The sequence below is a fragment of the Cinclus cinclus genome, chromosome 7 (genome assembly GCF_963662255.1).
Source record: "Cinclus cinclus chromosome 7, bCinCin1.1, whole genome shotgun sequence".
NCBI lineage: Eukaryota > Metazoa > Chordata > Aves > Passeriformes > Cinclidae > Cinclus > Cinclus cinclus.
In genome coordinates this window covers 8,012,151-8,032,652 of record NC_085052.1, presented here as the reverse complement: position 1 = coordinate 8,032,652, position 20,502 = coordinate 8,012,151, and the positions used below count along the sequence as shown (strand labels likewise).

Below are 20,502 nucleotides of genomic sequence, written 5' to 3'. Positions count from 1 at the left end.
ATACATTTAAAGCATAAATAAGTTCAGTAGCTTCAATGAAAAAAACCCTTCCACATCTCAAATAATCTTTTAAATCACTACTCAAAGTGTACAGCTGTACCTCTGATGCTGATCCTGCAGCTGATCTACAGTCTTGACTCTTTCCAGCAAATTCTGAATTTCACTTTTCTGTCTATTTATTATTTCTTTATACTTAGATAACTCATCTTCTGTTCTTAAGCGCTCATCCTCTAGACACTTTACCTAAATGAACAAAAAAAAAAAAAAACAAAACAACTATTTAGTTTCACAAACTTCAGAGCTAAATTATTCTCATAATATGTTTAGACTTTTGTACAAAGCTCACAGGTTAATTTTTTGGTGGTTCCAAGTAACTTAGAACAATGTCCCAAAATATTTCAGATCTAACAGAGTCAGAAAAGACAAATGAAAAAAATTAAATTCAACAAGCGTGTTTAACATTAGTTTTGTCCAAAGGCTCAAACTTATCAGCCTATTGGATCAGGGTCCACAGACATGATGTTTCCCCAGTTACTTACTATGTCTTCCTTCCTTTTTCCACAGTGAGGGACTGACATGCTATTCTACAGACTGTCCACAAGTTATGGACAGCACGACCTCCTTACGAGAGGTCAAAACTCATTTCACAGGTAGGAGCTTACAAGTATTTTACCTATACTAAATTTAGAAGATTTAAAATATTTGCAGGATAACATATTTAAAATGTTTCTCAACTTTTCAGCCAAATGAGGTGCACACCACAAAGTAAAACACTGGTGTGTTACAGATCAGCTCATATTCCTTAGAAAAGGCCATCCAGAGTCAACAATTAGGTATCCTTTCTAGTCTCATGCCAGACAATCCCTAATTATACTGTTTATTCCTGAGGAATTGAAAGAACAATTAGGAATGGAATTTATTCTTGTTCCAAAAACCCAGTACTGTGCTTTTAGCCCACTCCAATCCAACTCAGCACACTTTACCTTTGTTCTCAGTGTTCGAAGCTCATCCATGCCTTCCTTAAATGTTCTCTTCAAGTCTTCCAGTTCTTTTATTTTTGCATGATGCACCTTTTTAGAGGGTAAAGAGTTCATTGAGAAAACTAAATGTACATTGGAACCTCAAAAAAAAAAAAAATCTAGGCCAATACAGGCCACCACAGCAGTTGAGAGGGCTTGAGGCAGAACAGGTACCCCAAAGGCTTGGTTTACTTCTTCAAAAAGGAAAGCAAAACCTCAAAGCTTCTTTATTCTCAGGAGAACTGAGAAGAAAAGGGAGACTGCACACTCTGGATTTAGGTATGCAAATCCATGGCATGCTCTAGGAAAGCTCTGAGCACTCCAGCACTTGGTCACCTCTGAAGATGGCATGTGCACAGATACATCATCATTAGAGAATTTCACTATGTGGCTAGCAAATCTCTACAAAGAACAAAGGCTTGGTCCTTGTCTCTCCTTGCCATCTATCTCGGCAAAATATTGGTCAGAAAGACGTCTGACTCAGCTGAATTTCTGCTTTTAATTACAGCAACATTCATGTCTATAAATGAAAGAGAAGTTATTTCACCTTCACTGTAACATATTTTCCACCTAACTTTGTTTTCAAAAAGTGAATCCAAGGGAGTACCTGAAGAGATCCTTCAAAAAAAGTAATGCTGAAGGGCAGACACTTGGGATTTAGTATTAGACCACAAAAAGACAAAACCCAAACAATGTGGCATAACTACATGCATCTTAAAATAAGATTCTCAAAATTATGATCTCATGGAATTCTTACCCACAAAGTGGGCTCCACACACCACATATTTACCTCCAGGTGATCAGACTTGTCCTGAATTTGTTTCTCTAGCTCTCCTTTAGTTACTCGGAATTTTGCATCCAATTCACTCAATTTGATTTCTTCCGACTCCTAAAGGGATTGAAGAAATGTAAGCAGAGTTTTAGTTTTATGTTTCCCTTTCTATTCTATGGGTGTACAGACAGCTTTTCACATCACTGAGTCTTTCCTGTAAGGATGTCTCTGATAATCCTGACCATGCCACAAAAGACCCCCACGCTGCACGCCAATCAAGATGAACATTTTCCCTTTTATTTAACAACTTTCCAGTAAAGTAAAAAACCAGTCACTATTCATCTCAGCTTTGGAGCTTGCACAGGACAATTCTTCCCTACTGCAGCTTAAGCTAGAAAGAAATGAAAAAGAAGACTCAGGCACTAAACAATAATTTGATCTCTTGAGAAAATGTGCCTACTTGATAGGATTTTATCATTTCTTGACAGTTTTTCCTTATCTGATCTCCTTCTTCTTTTGCTTCAGTTAATTTTGTCATTGCATCTTTGAGGCGTTCTTTGGTTTCCTACAAAAACAGTAATTAAAATAATGGGTTAAACCTAGTAAAACCCATTTACTTAACTTCATCTGAGAAGCACACTTCTCATAATAAAACTTCCCTTTCAATCTGAAAAGAATTAACAAAACAGAAAGTCCAACACTATTTTTCCCCTTGTGTCCATTCAACTGTTAGTTTATGTAATTCCATTTGACCCAACACTAAAGGCACAACAAAAGGATCTCTTGTTTATGTGCCATGCACATTTTCAGACAGCAGTTTTAAGTCTATCACTTAAAAAACTAAGATAAAAGTTATTTCAAATAAATAACCTCCCCAAAAAACAAGCTTAACAACAAATTAAAGTTTGATGACCAAATTAAAGAGAATCCTCCAATACATCTTCCCTTCACACCCTTTCAACATTTCCACTTCAGAATCACTATTTGAGAGCACTACTCTGACTTTTGCTGTAGGTATTCAAATTAAACAGAAACACCACATTAGAAATGGTACATAAAAAGTAAATACTATAACTACATTACTCTGACTATATTTTCATGTAATGGTATCAACACCACTTCACCTACCTTGTGTGAATCCACTTCTGTTTTCAGTTTGTTCTGAGCCCATTTGACTTTGATAACATGAGAATTGATTTCTTCTTTCAATTTTTCTATTTCTCTGTTGAGTCGAGTGGCTTCGCCATCCTGAGAAAATGTCATAGTTTTTTTATAGAACTAAATGATGCAGTGTTTCTACAACAAAACTCCTGTACAGTTATCAAGTTGTTTTTTTCTAATGTCTGGGTTTTGCAAAATCATGCATATATTTCAAAATGCTCAATATGCTTTATTCCAGTGGAAAAAAAAAAAACACATTAGTGTTGTGGTTTGAATAGCAAGGTAAGGTTGCATTCCTGTTATTCTATGTTAATGTTACATATCTGTGAAAAGACAAAGCACCACAGAGGTGATTTTTGTTTCAGAAGCATAGTTTCTAGTAATTTATTAATTTCTGGATCTTCCACATGACACAGAATTGTAAAATACAGCTGTGAAGAACTATACAAAAATACTTGGATTGTTTAATAATAATCTCTTACTGCTTTCTAAAAACAAGTGGGAAGATTTTAAATGAAAACTTATACTGCTTTGGATGAAAATTCTATTATCAATTTTTAGTAGTACAAAAGAGAAAATACAGAGTGAAAACATAGAAAAGCAATTTTAAAAGACTGCAATAATTCAATGCCATTGCAGCCTTTAAGAAAGATCTGAAGCTAGAAATTACTTTAAAATCTAGACATCTGCAACAAGCTGTCTTCTCAATCTTGTGAAAAAAGATCCCTAAAGTTCCACAAACTAATATTCAGGGAAATATTAAAAGCAACCTCAAAAAGATTGCAGTGAGAACTGAGTAACTTTTTCCCCCTTCCCTTTGAAGAAAGGAACTTTCACAGCTGTGCAGCAAAAACCAAATGAGAATAGGTTTCTTTGACCAAGCAGAACAGCCAACAAGTGATAAGGTTGTTCTGACAGTGCTTTTAATCAAGTCACACAGCAGTACTTGGGAGTACCTTAGTTTCATAGAGCTGATGCAATCTTCCTTTTTCCTGAGAAAGTTGTTTGATTTTATTTGTAAGCTTTTCTATTTCTTTGTTTGCATCTCTGAGTTTTCTCTCAAGGACCTCCTTTTCCTTTCGGAGGTCAAGTGACTCCTTCTCCCCCCGGACGTATTTCATCACCATCGTCTCCTTTTCATGGCGGGCTTCCTCACATCTCTTGTTTGCCTTGAAAAATATCAACACACAACAAATCAAACCTTGTATTTCATGATTCGCTGGATATTTTCATTATTGCAGCAGAGTAGCATAACAAGGCAGAACTCAAAAGCCCCAGTTTGACAAAGACTAACACTCAATCCTCTTAACCACTGAAATTTCTCCTACTCCTAACAGTAAATACATATCTGTGCTGCTGCACCTTCACAGCTGAACATCTCAAATGAGTTATCAATACATCAGTAATTTCTTGTTCAGAAGAAAAGCTGTATGAAATTCAGGAACAAAATAATTTTGCAAATACTCAGTACTGGTACTATCTTCCTTCATCCACATGCCAACTGCACAATCATTATCCAGTGGCTTATTTTTCAGTTGGCTCCCTTTCAGTGGCTAACTTTTACAGGTTCCCTCCATGCCAGCACTAACAAGTTCTGCTTCATATTAGAAAAAAAAAAAGTAAAATCAGGCACTAAGCTTTAGCATACATGCAACAGAGAAAATATTTAGTATAATATGATATTAAAAAGGAAAAAAATTCCCAGATTTCAGTGATTCAGGAAGAAAAAATAAGAGCTTTTTGCTGGAACTGAGAGAAATATTAATTTTCTGACAGCCTGACTGAAAAAAGCTACTGCCAGCTTTTAGTTTAGACTCTCCTTTTGATTCAAATTCATCTTACAAGTAAACTAATGTGATTTCCTTGAAAGCTGAATTCAATACATATAAAAAGAGGTATTCTTTCAAAGAGTTATCAGGCACTCTGAAGTGCTAACACCTATTTGGAAATTCACTGCCCACAGTTAACAAAACTGCATATATTACTGCACACTAGGAGTTCCACTTTTGGAAAATTTTGTCTTATGTAGCAATCCAATATGCTTCCTACAAGAACCAAGTTTGTTCAATAATGTAGATGCTCAATAGTTTAAATTTTCCCATATTACCTGTTCCATTCGAAAGGCCATCTCTTTATGCAACTGCTGAATAGTATTTTTGGCTGCTGCATCTTGAGTTACAAGTCTGTCTTTGCTAGCTTTCACTTCTTTATTAAGCTCTTCTATTCTTGCTTCCAGCTAAAATACAACATCATGATATAATTATAGGGAAAATAATTCTTTGATCATGTTTTATACATGCAGACATATTTCACAAAAAATTAGATGCTTCAACAGATACTTGCATTTTACACTTGTCAAGCTGCAACCACCCATATTAACATCTAGCTTTGAATGACTAGTAAAAGCATGAAAGATGTCAATTCTCATCTTCAGTGAGAGTGAAGAAGTTTGAAATCAAGTAAAAAACAAAGCACAGTAATTTACTACACAAAATAAGACTGACAACAATGATGAGCTGTCAGAGCAGAGCTGGCTGCTATCTGAGGTTGCTTCACCTTCCACCCTTTTGTTCCTATCGTTGTGCCACACCCTTCACCATGCCAGCAAAGCAGCCATGAATCCATACTGAACTGGACTGGGAATTAATTCATTGAAAAATCACTCGGCAAATAAAATGAGCTTAGTCATCATGCTGGCACTTTTTTTAGCCACCTAGTGAACCAAGTCAGAAACCTCATCCAGCTGAAGAATAATCCCCATGTTAACTGGAACACTTCCCAGAGTGTGCTCCCTGCCAAGTCATGCAAGTCCAGCAGGAGCAGCGTGGTGGCTGCACAGGTTGTGACACTGCCCAAACATTGTTCAAATTGTGCCTCAGGACTCTACTCTTGTCCCAGGGGAAAGCAAACTCGCTCAGGTTAAGGGGTTTTGTTTGCTTTGGGGGAGAAGGGGAAGGAGCTCAGGATCAGTACTGTAAATTCTGCAAACCCAAGCTGCTTTGTAAGACAAGAACCACCTAATTTGCTTCTGTTACCACACCATGATTTGACCATACTCTGCTCAGCTCTGCAAATGCATCATTTGCCAGAGAAAAAGCTTCACACGTACAAGCAGGCAGGTAGAGTTTGTTTAGAGCTGTGAGTGCAGTCAAGCTTTCATTTACATAAAAGTTACCATAAAGCACTAATACAGAAACTCCAACAATAAAACACTACCATCACAAATGAAAAAATGCAAGTGCTTCACTGCAATCTCTCTTACAGCTCCAGATGCTATCAACAGCCATATAAAACTATTGCAGTCCAAAAAAAGACTTTTTGAAATCACTTGCAAGCTTGTTTTTAGTATCACAAACACCCTCACAAATACTTTTTTCAGAATGGAATAAAGCAATTGCTGCATGATAGAGCTTCATGAAATCATATACGACTCATGACAGAGCTATCATGGAAATACAGACAAGAAAGAATGAGGGATTTGCTCATACTGGTTTATTGAGGCACAAGCAAATCCAATTTGTAGCCTAAAAATAACACTTTTCAATTCAATTTTCAATCACATCATGGATTTTCAAATATTCTCTGAAATCAACCATGAATATATGAATATATTACATGAATATATTCCTCTAGAACACTTCAAGCCTGACATCCTGCTCCGTGAACAGATTTCTGGGTGATGCAGACACCAACAAAGAAACCTGACAACCACGACAGTCACCAGCACTTGGACAAACAGAAATTAGTATTTCAAATGTTCCTCTTGCCAGATTTCCAAGATATAACCTGTAATCAGTTTATAAAGCTGGTCAGCCAGCTGCAGGGATATTAGCAGATAGCTGATAACAGCCAAGCAGTGACAACTGGTGTGAAACCTTCTCCCCCCACACTAAAAGCAGCCTACACCTTGCACACACCGAGGTCCTCCTTGGCCTGCTGTGGTTCTAACAGCCCCCTCAGAAAAGGCCTGTGTTTAGTACCTGCTACTACCACAGCAGAGATTTCCAGATATGGAACACTTAAGGAATGTGAATCCACGAAGTCAGTTTATCCAAATTCACTAAAGGCTTTTAGACAATTCATTGGAATAGCAGATTTATCTTCTTAAAAATCTTAAGATAATAAGCATTGTTATTATCCTCACCTTCTCAGTGCTACCAGGGATGATGTTCTGTTCAACAGTGGCAACAGTGACATTATACACAGGTAAAATACTAAACAGCACTTCTCTTTTGCTATCTGTACCTGTTTAATAATGCTGAGATGCTGCTTTTCTGTTTCTGTTCGTTTTTTCAGTTCATCTTTTAAGTTGTCCTTTTCTGAGCAAATCTCCAAAATCAGTTCCTGATGCTTTTTATTTTCTTTAATCAATCTGTAAAGAAAAAAAATTAAAAACAAGGTACATCAGTAGTGGGATTTTTTGGTTGCTTGTTTTCAATCTTGAGATACATCGTTTTTGCTCTTCTATCTGCAAGTTTTATTGGAAGCCAGAAACCCTAAAAACATTCATGAAAACCTCACAAGAAAAAATGATTAAAGTGCACGTGGAACTGAACTCCAAAAGGAGCAAGCAGCAACCTCCCTGTGAGGAAACTGCTTGTTTCCAGCATTTTAGGGTTGTTGTGGTCCATAACAACATGAGACGTTTGGTAACCCTATGAATCTACAAAACTATAAATGTTAATTTTAAGGTAATGTAAGACAGTAACTTCCAGTCAGATAGTCTCACCAGTCATTTGTCTGAAAACACAGAGATTTTATTGATTTTATGGATTTCTCAGAGTACCCATGGAAGTTCACAACCTGGTAAGAAACAGAATCCTGATTTTTAAGTCCTAAGTAGGTAACAGGTACCTGTGCCCAGACTCCTTATAGAGTTCAATTTTTAGCAATAGCTCCAGTTAAGCTGTTTGAAGCCAACTCAGACCTAGTTTGACATTCTAGCATAAAACTCAGAAGTTACATTGCCAGAACTACTGCATAAACAGTCTCAAATGATTTACATGTTTGCAGATACAATTACATGGTGGGTATTTAAGAGCACTAATTGTATGAATTTTTAGGAGGCATGCATTTACCTGAAAAAGATACTTGAATATCTCTTTATCTCCTCCCCTTTGTTGAAAAAAAACAAAACAAAAAACCCAAACAAAACAAACAAACAAAAAACCCTCTGAACAAACTTAGTCTCCTGAATTATAAGGAATTCAAATCCATCAGCTACAGAGAGCCTAGCATTTGTGATCTGCTTTTAATCTATTAACAAATATTCCAGGATTACAAATTCTTAATTCACACCTCAGCTGCTCAGGTATATATTCAGATCTGATTACAGGGACAACTTGGCTATTTCCAGATGATGTTACAAGAAATTCTGTTCATCATAAAGGGACAAAACAAACACAACCCACAATACCCTTTGAACCAAACACAAAATGTTTCACAGCAGTTTCACACTCTTGAGGTGAGTGCTCAAGTGTCAATTGGTTGCAGCTGGCCAAAATAGAGACATGTTTTTACATAAAGCCTTCTTTATGTATATAACACACACATATATTAAAAACCCTTGTCTCTAAGGAAGTAATTGGTTCATAGCTGAAAACACTGCCCTGCCTCTGAGTCTACCCTGAGTAACTAAAACTCTTCACCTCATGATCTCCTGGAATTACCCCTCTCTACACACCCATCATTTCAGATTCCCACTCCTCCTCTGTAACTTCTGAACAAGTAACTGTGCATTCTTGAGCTTTCCTGTCATCAACTGACTTTCCTCACATGCATGGTTTCTGTCAGAGGTTAACTGGTGAAGTGCAAGACAATACTTTCCCTTACTGGGACTCTCTCCCTCTATCTGGCTTCCCTTCCTTTGATCCTCCTGTATCATGGTATTGGAGAGCCTTATATGAAAAGTAGGACACTTATTTCCACCTCTGCAAAGAGGAATAAATATTAAGTTAGAGGCTACATTTTGTTAGCAAAAAAACATTTTTAAAGAGGCAATAAAGTATTAAATGCCAAGTAAGGAATCATGAAAACAAGCAGTGAACTGGCACTTGATGAACAGAAATATTCATGCTGAATACTGCCTGGCAGAACTATTAAGGCCCAGTTCACTATAGCAACGCTAATAAGCCATGCATTTCAGAAGTCTTCCTATAAAATGTGAAAAGTGAAGTTTATCCATATGTGAAACTTCCAACTCAAATAATACTCTCATCTAATGAACAACAAGATTAAATACTACTTGAAAAAGAAATAAGCAATTTTAAACATAAATAAAATGCCCATTGTGGGAGTTAGTACTTTCAAAGATTAATTTTTCCACAGACACATATGGACTGAATGAATCCCAGACTATTTTTAAATCACCATTACTGTTGCAGTATTTAAGTAATTCTAGACATTGGCAAGCAATTCAAAGACACAGTTGGGTATTCAGCTCCTGCCAAATCCTGCAGGAATTCAGGCATCTAAGCACACACTTTTGTTTACATGTACCAGAAGTAAAAATGATTCCTCACTTAAATAATAATTTTAAAAGCTCATTAACTATCCTCATACCAACTTTAGACAACTTGCTTCATACCAAAATGTTGTCTGCAGGTGAACACAACATGCAGCCAAAACTGTTTAGCACACACCTCCAACTGTGATGCATGTACTCAAATACTCACTTTGTAATAGTCTGCTCTTGCTGCAGGTATTTGTCTTGTACACATTTTTCAAACACAGCCAAGGCACGTTCACCCTTCTGCACACCATTGGGGAGCTTTTGTTCCTTTGAAAAATCTGTGGATAAGAGCTCAGACTCTATTTCCTTTAGCAAATCCTCCTGTGAGGAAGTCTGATGTATTGTGGAAATAAGCTTCTTTGTGCAGTCTGTGTCATAAGGGCTTTCTGAATAGATTTTATCACTCGATTTTTTCACGAAGTCAGAGTCCTCCCTTAGATCCTGTAATATTTCCATTAAAGATTGTTCTGTCTGGTTAGTTTTTGAATCTTGTCGTTCAAGTTCTTCACTAGATAGATGATCTGGTTTGGTGGGGCCTTCTGCCTTTTTTCCACAGGAGGCATCAGCAGAGGAGTCTGCCTCTCCACACTGCTGCTGTCCTTCTGCTGGGGCCCCATTGCTGCTGATGCCAACAGCTGCTGCATCCTGATCTGAGGGCAATGGACCCAATTCCCTTTCCAAGACACTGGCATCACCTCCAGTGCAACTGATGCTTGGGCTCTCCTCCATTCCAGGTGTTTTATCAGCCTTCTCATTATCTGGGGACTTGAAAGAGGCATCATCTGACAGACTGGTTGGATCCAGCGTGCTCTGCATTTCCGGTGAATATTCCTCCATAATCTTCCTTTGGAAATCTAGATGGAGAATTCATATTACATACAATATCAAGAGACTGAGATAGGGGAAATAAAGGGTACTAGAAAGTAAAATTAAAAGTGCAAAAATATTTAAATATGTGTTATGTAGAGTTTGTTGATCTTTCAGGCCAACTTTTAACTAAATGCTCCAAAATATAAAGGTTTTCTAAGAGAAGGTGAGAAATCAGGGATAGAGAACAGGAAGCAGAGATAGTAAATGCCAAGACAATAAAAAAGCAGAACTTTTTAGAATTAATAATTCTACCTTTTAAATCCACAAAAATTCCAAGTAATCACTTCTAAAAAATGCTTCATGACAATAAATAACCCAAAAAACGAAGCATCCAGGGTCTTACAGCTTTCACTTCCCTACACAATTTGAAAGCAACAATATGTCCTGACTTACCCATTTTTATACATAGGGTGACTCCCTGGTCCAGCCAGAATACACAATTTCCTTATTGTCATGTCCTCACTGAGCATCCATAGAGTAAAATGCATCTGTACCCAGGAAACTAAGGGAAGGGGCTGGGGGAATGATGGGGGTGAGATTCTCTTTTCCCATCTGTTTTCAAGCAACCAAAATGCCCTGTGGATGAGCACAGATGGTCTGTGGCAGATCTGCTCTCTCAAACAGTAGCTTGCAGAGGAAGGACTTAAAAAGCTCAGTAGAAGCTCTCTAGAAGCACTAGAAGGACACCATATTGAGATCCAAAAAGCCAGAATAATTATGGAAGAGCCCGGGTATAATACTGTATCTTCTTTTTCAGGAACCCCAGATGGTCCTGTATCTCAAAAGATTACTAGCATTTTTAGCAGGCACAGGAAGCCCTTATTTCCATTAGGAGAAATTAATTACAGCAGTCCTAACTTTTATATGCAACCCTATCCTCCTACACCAGGTAATTTAGGCTATTTATAAACAAGGCAAATTCTTCATTTATCATTTCTTCTCTGCTATTCCAAGAGCTATCCCAAAGGAACTGCTTACTTGCCACATCAAGCTTGTCTCCATCCTTGCTTTCTGACTTGTTCAGCTCTCCATTACACAGCCATACCATCTGAGCCACTCAGGTACTTGCTCCATGCTCCTCCCTCTGCCTCAGCCTGAAAGGAAACCCCTTTGTGCTGCTTGGCTTCACTCCACTCCCCAGAGTGCTGCCTTGTTCACCAACACTTCCTACTGAGGCTCACATTGTTAAAACAGGACGGTTTGTGAATCCCATTACACCTGTCACTAACTGCTACCACTGTCACCTTTCACTGTGAGGCACAAAAAGCAGCTCCAGCCCAGCTCCCTCTACCAGGAAATGCCATCCCACAAAATGCCATCCCACAACGATCTGAAACCTTCAGCTGGGCTGTAACTGGAATTTAATCAGCAAGAGGGAAGCACATGGAAAACTGAGCATTCACCTCAGAGTATGGAAGGGAACATATCACAACTGGACAAGAGTCACAGATGAGCAACACATTTTTTAAGTAACAAGTAAACAACTTTTCCTTTTTTGGTTTCCAAGAAAAAAAAAAACAAAACCCCTCAATACTACAACCTCTAACCCAGTACAAATAAGTAGGAACCAGAACACCAGAATACAAGTGGTAAGGGAGAGGTACAAACGAGCATATAGATGGGGAATGAGAGAATCTATATACAATGTGACAAGGATTCCCCATTCTACAAACAGATCTTCTCTGGTATTATTAAAATCCCTGACTACCCTTCACTTCAAAAGATTCATGTTTAGGTCAACACTGAAACCAGCAAATTCCACCACTTGGTTTGTGCAGTCCTAACAAATTCTCTTTTGGAACTCATCTACCCTTTGATAACTTCTGCTAGCAATTAAAGTTCACAATGTACTACTGTTATTCTCAAACAAAACAAACCCAACTGCCAGTCTCAATGTGAAAGTAAAAGTGAATATAACTGCAAGAAAAAGTATTCAGTTTGATAGTAGCAGAACACATTAGTTCCTACTTAATTAAAATGCTATTAAAAACCAGTGTTTTCTGACCAGTGCACTTTAAACAATCAATAACCATAAGATAATTTGCAAATGATGCAGTTATGATGGAAGAAAAATTCACCTTCTAGTATTGGTTCCCTCTTGTCAAAAGCAGTTTATAATCTACACACTCAGCTATAAAACACTCAGCTGTAAAAGATACTGTATTATCATAAAGCTGAGGAACTGTTTTTTTTTCTAGTAGTTAGTCCAGTCCAAGTTCTTGATGATGCTTTCTCTGGAACAATCAGAGGGGTTTTTTTAAAAAAAAGGCTTAAAATGAGGTTAAAGTACCTTCTGAAGTGTTACAGAACCTCCCAAAATGTGCAGTGGTTTGATGTACTACTGCCTCAAACTTGCTTGTGACTGCCCAGCTGCTGCAGTTCACCTTTACCACAAGAAAGGGAGTGGTAAAATCAGAAACATGAACTTCCATGTTGGTTGTTAAATATTTCCAGTCCAGACAGCAAACTGGAGGGTATTTATCTCCATATGGAAGCAACAAGTGAAAAACTGTCTTCCTGTTAAGAGAGTACATTAGGAAGGTCACTAAGTTTTCTTTCTATTGTGTTAACTTCCTTCTGTAAATAATACTGTGAATTAGTATTACAAAGACTAATCTACATGGAAGCAGAAACACAATTATTTGCACAATTCAGTCACAGAGGAAAAAAAGCCACTGAATCCATATCCATAATAACATCGTTATTAGTAATCATAAAGTATAGGTTTGATATCAAACACATGAGGAAATTGAGTAATGATTATACCAATCAGTTAAAGCAAGAAAAGCAAATTATGATGATTCAGTGTTCCCTGCAGACCTACTTTAATTTTCAGTGGTAGCTAGAATATAATTTACCACATCAAGTTCACAGTTTTTATGATTCCAACACACTGGATTGAGCCTTATCTGCCCAAGTCTTCTACCTGCACCTATCTGCACCTGTTCATGACATACATAGATTTCTTCCCCCCACTGTCACTGAATGATTTTAGCTTTCACATTCTAATTACTAACTCTTAAACAGAAATTAAATAATTGATCACTGGATCACAGTTTATTTTCACATCAGAAATATCCAAAGAACTCATGTGGAACAGATGTCAATGCAAATTCATACTGATAGTCAAATGTCTCTTGAATATTCAAAGTTTGTTCTACCTGCCTCAGGCAACTGAACGTAACAGATACTTCCTATATAATACCAGAGACAGAAAACTGCAGTCATGTCACTAAGGAAAAGGCTCATAGCCTGTAAGCAAAACATTTTGTGTGATAAAAGAATCAACTTTGCCAGTCTAGCATAGCCAGTTGAGATGAAACATGATAGTATTTGACTGCTGCACATCAAACATACAAATCCATTAAGCTCCAGACAATATTTAGACACCACCTGATAGGAGCTCCACGTTTTTCCAGGTTTAATATCCATTTTGTATTACACTACTCATCCTTACAAATAACGTTTTCAAAATTAGGGATGTACTAAGGTTATGTATACTGCACTAAGGAAACAAAATAGTTTAGTGCCTCTTATGATTTCTTCAGAAGGCATCAAAAACAATCAAAAAAGGCAAATCTTGACTGAAGCAAGTAAACTGGCTTATGCAATGATACACTTAAACATCAAACAAACAAACGTGCTTGAGCGTGTTGAGTGACATCAAAGCTCTGAGTTCTTGCGCTGTTTAGCAAAGCTTCTACCTTCAACCACCTGCTCAGCTCCTTCCCCAGGCCTGACGATTATGCTGACAATAGGGCAGAAGTGTGATGTTTGTCTCACCCCAAAGTGCGAGGCCCTTCTGCTGCCTGTGCCACGGGAGCTTCTCAAAGCAGCACTAGGAGTGGCCCAGCCCAAGCCTGCTTGCCCATCTGCCATTAATGATTGCCATCCCTTTAGGGCAGCGCGTGAAAAGCTCTGTCACTGCCTTGTGACACTTCGTGCAGCTGTGACAGGACCCTTTGCCATGAGTGACTGGACTCACATAACTGGTCTGACCAGTCATCCTCCTCTGCTTTACAGCTCAGAATTAGTCTGACACTCCGAACACATCCTCCCCATGCTCCTGCTCCTCTTCCACAGCAGAGGAGGCAGCTGGCTGTGTTTTCCCCCAGTGCAGTGACACAGAGCCACACGAGTAGAAGAAATACATCAATTCAGATCCTGGTGATGAGAGCAGCAGGCATGAGGAACAGCAGCACAGCTCAGCCACGTCTGCAAAACATCTCCCTATACATCAGAATACAGGCAAGTTGTACTCTTTAAAACCAAAACTGCCTCTTTTGGCTTTCTGCAAGCAGCCACTGTTTTTTCTCATCAGATGTGTTCTTCAAAGACACAAAGAACATACATACTTTTCATCATTATTCACAGAACTAAGTTTAACTGCATCAGCAAATACGATCTCCAAGTTCCAATGTAACATCTAAAATGACTATGTAGTTAAGTAGCTGGCACAGGACACACAACATTAAAGGCTAGTACTGGCAAGGGTAACAACAATTTATCACACTACTTAAACTAAGATGTGCTTATCTGCTGAACTGCTGATAGCACAACTGACTGGAATGAGAGGCAGGGAGCAGAGAGCCTGCCACTGGAGTGTGAGAACAGCACACCAGCTTTTGAATACAAATGTCTTCCAGGTATGCCATGGAATGCAAAGACTTAGGAAATGATAATTTTTAAGTTCACTTTGTTACACAACAGAAACATCTTCTATTAACTGCTAACCAAATGATAAAAAGAACAAATATGATAATGAGTCATTTAAGCTCTTCAAGGAAGTACCTGACAATGAAAGTATTGATTATCCTGGGAGAACATCAAAAGTCTCAATACTTCTGTAACATGCCAACAAAATGAAGAAAAAACAATTTCTGAGAATTTCCTCAGCAGCGGTCCAGAGAAGCTTATGCTTTAACATCAAATTCTCACTTCAGAGTCCATCCACTGGCACAGAGAAAAGTAGTTTCTGTAACACCCAGTCCTCCTCTTTCCTCTGTTCAAAGCATGTACACTCCTAACTTTTTAAGGAAACTGTTGGCACTCTCATACCTCAGCTGTTCATCCACTGTACTGGTTGAAAATCCTTCCCACCATGGCAGTACTGCTAATTCTAATTAGGAAAACCACCTTTCCCAGCTCTAGCCTGCTATCCATTGAGTGCAGGCATGTGCCGAGGTTCTGGTATGTTTTAATTCAATAGTATGCTATTTCAAACTGCCTGTCTTTTCAACCTTCCTATTGAATGTGATTCTTTTAAACCCCTGACTACAAAGGTCTTTCCTAAGCAGATGCACTACTAATGCTAGCATTTAATTTCATAAGATGGACAGAATTTGACCCAAACTCTCAGTACTTACACTGCAAATATTCAAGGAGGAGGAAATTGCTTTGTTTTACCAATTTCAAAATACATGTGAGATGACAGCTAAAGAAATACATTAAATGGTAACTATAAGAAACTTTCACTGAGGTGTGGCTGTCTAGAAGACTTCACTAACAAGAAGGGAATAAAAGAAAGTGTGCTTTGTCACCTAGTAACTATCACAATGGGGCTCTTTACAACAAACAGACTAAAGAATGACAGAAGCGTGTGTGCCTGGGGTGGTTCTGTAAGCAAACTTAAGGTCAAGGTCTTGAGAAACAAAAATAACTACTTCAAGAGAAAAATAATATATATTTATACTGCAATGCCTAAACATACTGGAGAGAGAAGGGCAAAAAAGGCAAGAAGGAATAATGCTTCATGGGTGTGTGCATATACAAAACCTTGTTCAATCCAGGCTTGAAATGAAAGTGAAGAGCATTGAGATAAGTGACTCTGAGGCAGAAAAACTTTTGAAAGGGGAGTAATAGGAACTTAATACAGCAAATGCAGTTTACTGGATACCAGACACATTCAACTACATATTACATAATATAATGGCCAGTAGCAGTCAAATATTTTAGCTCCTTTCAACAAGAAAGGCTTTTGCATCATCTTTGGGCAGCCGTTTTCCACACCTGGCTGTGCTCCTAAGAGAGGCTGTCACAGATGAAGAGGGAATCATCCACTCTCCAAAAAAAGTACATGTGCAATCCATAAAACTGTGAAAAAGCAGTTCTCACATCAGCTCAGACCGTATATGCTCTTTACCTCTGGATATGTAAAAAGCATCCAGACAGGTTTTATAGGATATGAAACTAGTTAATTTTTAAACAGAAGTACAAAGCAGCTTTCCTCTTTCCATTTAATATCAGTCACAGCAGAGTACTCAAATTCCCTTCAGTAACAGACTAAAGTCTCAAAACTACTCAAAGCTGCCATAGAGCTGTGGTGCATTTCAGAGAGCAGGTGGCGGACAAGGAAAGGAGTGATGCAGTGCTCCATCAGTCACAGGCAGATGTCCCCCAAGAACCATGACACAGTCTGGCAAGCAGCTCAGTGACAGAAAAACCTGGTGACACCAACACAAGCAGCCCAAGTTCCCGAAAGTCCCTACTGCTGCTATACTGATGTCACCTCAGGACTCAGAGTTGCTCAGTCACTGCAGTGTGTGCTGCAAACTTGCTAAAGAATCACTGCACACCTCTAAACAAAGTCCATGTATTTACAGGAAAAACCTGCTTCAGAGTAATTCTCTTAATGCTGCCATTTGTGATCCGTACTTCCTGGTTCTTTGTCAACAATTGGATTATAACTCACCAAACTGCTGCTGTTACTCCTTTTTTTTTTTTTTCATGGTGGCAGATTCTGAAGGTAAGTTCCACTGGAAATTCACCATAAAGATCCAAGCAAACATCCTTAAGCAGTCTTCTCTTCAAATGCTCTGTAACACTCACTGTCCTTCCATATTGGTTCTGGTTTCTGAACTGCAGTTCAGGTTTAGTGTCCAGTGTCAGCAACCAGGAGAAGGGATGCTTGTCCTCTGTAGAGTTTCTTATGGAGACAGCTAGAAAAGGGGTTTATTCTTAATATCCTCAGACTCCCCAGTGAGAGCAATGACTTCTTTTCCCCAGTACCACACCAAAAGACTGGGCAGCAACACACTGCTCAAATAACCAACTGTCTGTCCCAGGCACTGTTACTGCTCTCTGTAATACATTCCAACTGATTTTACACACATCTCTGCTCTTTTCTGTGTCCTTCTCTCCAATTCCACCAAAATCACCTGTTTATGGGTTTACAGAGATTTTTGTTTGCTAGCTGATCCCAAAACTGTGAGAGCAAGAAGGGTAAAGACAGCTCCATTTTTATACTGAAGGTTCTGGATTCAGACATCTACGAATCACTCCAGTTTTGGTAAAACTGATTTTAGGAAAGCAGACCTACAGCTTGCCTACATATATAGAAAGTTGTGGGGTTTCTCTCTGGATAGCCCAGTACTAGAGGAACAGAAAATTCTACACCCTAAATAAACCAGGTAGAAAGGTAATGCTTTCACAGTGAACTGCCCTGTTTGTTCACCTGCAATACTTCAGAAACTACAGTAGAGCACTGAAGCACCTGAAACTGTAGCTTGGTCTAAAGAGGTAACAGGAACTCTTCACTTTTCACTCTGGCTTTCTAACAGCCCTCCAAGAGGCCTGTTCATTGATATGTGTTATATCTGAAAGAAAGAAATACTTTTAATTTAGCTGTACAATCTTTTAATGATTATCCAATAATAAAATAACAAAGGTTAAAAAGCCAAGATACACTACCAAAAAACTCCAAACTACCAGCTCAACCTAGAACTGGAAGAGAGATTTGGTTTTTTTACAATGAAAAACATTATCCTCACAAAATATTAGCTGCAAAGAAAATACTGACTTTTTTCATGCATCACCCAATAACAAATTTAAACACAACCGTGTGAACTTACAAGAGGAAGTTATGTGCATTTTACAGCTACTTTGAAGATTTACACTTACACCTGAAGTCACACTGCAAATCACTCTCCCATTACTCCAGCCCTCAACTACCAGTTAAAGCTCTCAGCAACCTGCCCAGACACACCTGTGGACTGGACTCAGCTACAAATAAAAGGTCCACTATGTCTTTCGGTGCTCTGTCTCTAGACCTGTAAAAGCACTGAGAACAAGTAGTTTTCCATCTTAGCAACAATTTGGAGGTGAACTGAGACTTCAGCTCTTTCTGCTGGAATGGAATCTAACATTTACTTCACATGCAAGCAAGGGCTGTCTTTTACTCAGTAATACTGAGCAGTTTTTCAAACATACCTTTCTTTTGACATGATTTTCAAAAATTCTTACAAAGATCAGCAATGCCCTAAATCTATCCTGAGACAGCAGTTCTACACTTAACCCTTGGAAGTTGTTCTTCAACAATAATTATGATTTTAAAAAGAAGGCCAGTGTACATGCCAACTCAGAATCAATATATAAACCACCATTTAAACTACTCTGCCTCCTATTCATTCACATTAAAGAATATATAATATTAAATTCCAATCCACAGACTGATTTTTAAATATGGTTCATTACACTTAAGCAGAATCCCATCTTGGAAGCAACTCTCTTCATACAAGCAGCTGCTGAAGCTCATGAAGCAAAAACAAATACACAGCTTTACCAAAAGCACATTTATCATTTATAGTGCAATAATAGGTTGGTTATTTTTCCAATCACTGCAGCATCGACTAAAGGCTCTGCTAAAGAGATTTTTTTATACTGCCTTACATTTCCACTCATGCATTAGAAGTGACATATGACTGAAATGTCAACAGTGAAAAGATTTTCATGATAAAGGTCTGATGCTCATCAGAAGACCCCACTAAAAACAAAAGCTGCATATGAGCACCATTTGAACAGTTCAGTTCAGACCCACTTCCCTCTTGCAGGTTCCTGAGCAACAAAAAGAGAGACTGTAAGTGCTTTAGCCAGGTCAATTGCAAATTCAAGAGTTAATGTGAGACGCAGTATAATCCAGTGTAACATGGGAGATGGACTTTGTATTTCAAAGACTTAGTTAGGATTTATTGGCTGAAGAACACTGAGGAGAATAATAATTTGTAGAGTTTTCTTGACAAGTCACACACAAACGAAGCAACCAGCAACCCAATGTAAAAAAGCTTCACAAATGCCCCAGCATTCATTACCAAGAACAAAACCTGCCAGAACAGTTCCACAAAGGTCTGTTTGTCTCCTTTAACTATCATGTTATAAAATATGCCATTAGAAACACAATCTTAGGTGAATCACAACAGATAAATAAAGTACTTTTTATTATTTTTAAAGATATTATCCTAAGCCAGAGATATTAAAGTAACCATAAACAGTCAGACACCTATTATAATCAGCTGCCATTTAAATTCAATTTCCAACCTATTACACTCAGGTAAGAGATAAACCTGTTAAGATAGTTTATGTGCTACCATGTGTATAATGACAACCCAACAAGACAGCTAAAGAATAATTTTGGGGTATGAGAACATTTCTAGCTTCTTAAAAGTTGTGTTGCTCATTGCAAAACCCAAAATGCCTCTCTTCACGAACTTTTACACAGTAATCATTACTTAAGCAAACTAAAATCCTTTTCCAAGTCAGTGGCAACCTGTAATTGCATCAGGACTCCTGGTAACAATTTTGAATAACAATAAAAGCAAAATTGAAGGGAAATTTTATAGTTTGTTTTAGCTCACTGTAATCCTAATAATACTTTTACCTAAACTAATCTGGACAGGCTGACCATGCCTTTTTACTTCACTTGTTGGGTGAAGTTTTTGGTTTCTTTTTCCTAAGGCTACTCTTCCCATAGCTAGTGTCTACTAGTCAACACAGTGATCAGCAAAACACACTTTCCTATTGTTTCCAGCTAATACCCAGCTTACCTGTGTTTTGCATGGTATCTTTCCCAAGAACTCTGTCACAAATGGTTTTCTCAGACTAAGCATTACATCACCAGGTAACATTGAGAAACAGGGAAGCTCAAGTACTAGAGAACTCTGTTTTCTACTGAAGTTTGTTTAAAAAAATAAAAAGTATTCTGATAAAGAAGTTCTGGTTTACATAAGATAAAAAACGCATCTCTACTGTCAGATGTTTGAACTAAATTGAAAGGGACTGGGATAAAAAGGTCCAACAAACAGGTATTTTACATAATCTAATGTAAAAGATGAATTTTAAAAGTTTTTCTGGTTCCAGATTTATATATTTGCTTACAATTCCACATCCAACATTAA

The 20,502-nt window shown here is 38.0% G+C and overlaps 1 protein-coding gene across 4 annotated transcripts in view; it reads right to left on the bottom strand.

Moving 5' to 3' along the window:
- The window catches only part of CCDC186 (coiled-coil domain containing 186), a 35,700-nt gene that overhangs the window by 11,570 nt on the left and 3,628 nt on the right, over nucleotides 1-20,502 (bottom strand). Inside the window, exons 2-11 of one of the 4 annotated variants that reach the window (XM_062496937.1) lie at nucleotides 17,025-17,271; nucleotides 9,627-10,317; nucleotides 7,198-7,324; nucleotides 5,060-5,188; nucleotides 3,909-4,121; nucleotides 2,920-3,039; nucleotides 2,252-2,356; nucleotides 1,810-1,908; nucleotides 984-1,070; nucleotides 101-243 (exon numbers count right to left, since the gene is read on the bottom strand). In XM_062496937.1, coding sequence (XP_062352921.1) covers nucleotides 101-243; nucleotides 984-1,070; nucleotides 1,810-1,908; nucleotides 2,252-2,356; nucleotides 2,920-3,039; nucleotides 3,909-4,121; nucleotides 5,060-5,188; nucleotides 7,198-7,324; nucleotides 9,627-10,300 — 1,697 coding nt within the window. In that variant the 5' untranslated portion in view covers nucleotides 10,301-10,317; nucleotides 17,025-17,271. Of the gene's footprint in view, nucleotides 1-100; nucleotides 244-983; nucleotides 1,071-1,809; nucleotides 1,909-2,251; nucleotides 2,357-2,919; nucleotides 3,040-3,908; nucleotides 4,122-5,059; nucleotides 5,189-7,197; nucleotides 7,325-9,626; nucleotides 10,318-12,623; nucleotides 12,647-17,024; nucleotides 17,618-20,502 lie in introns of those variants that run through there. The other 3 variants (XM_062496936.1, XM_062496939.1, XM_062496938.1) reach the window with 3 other exon arrangements.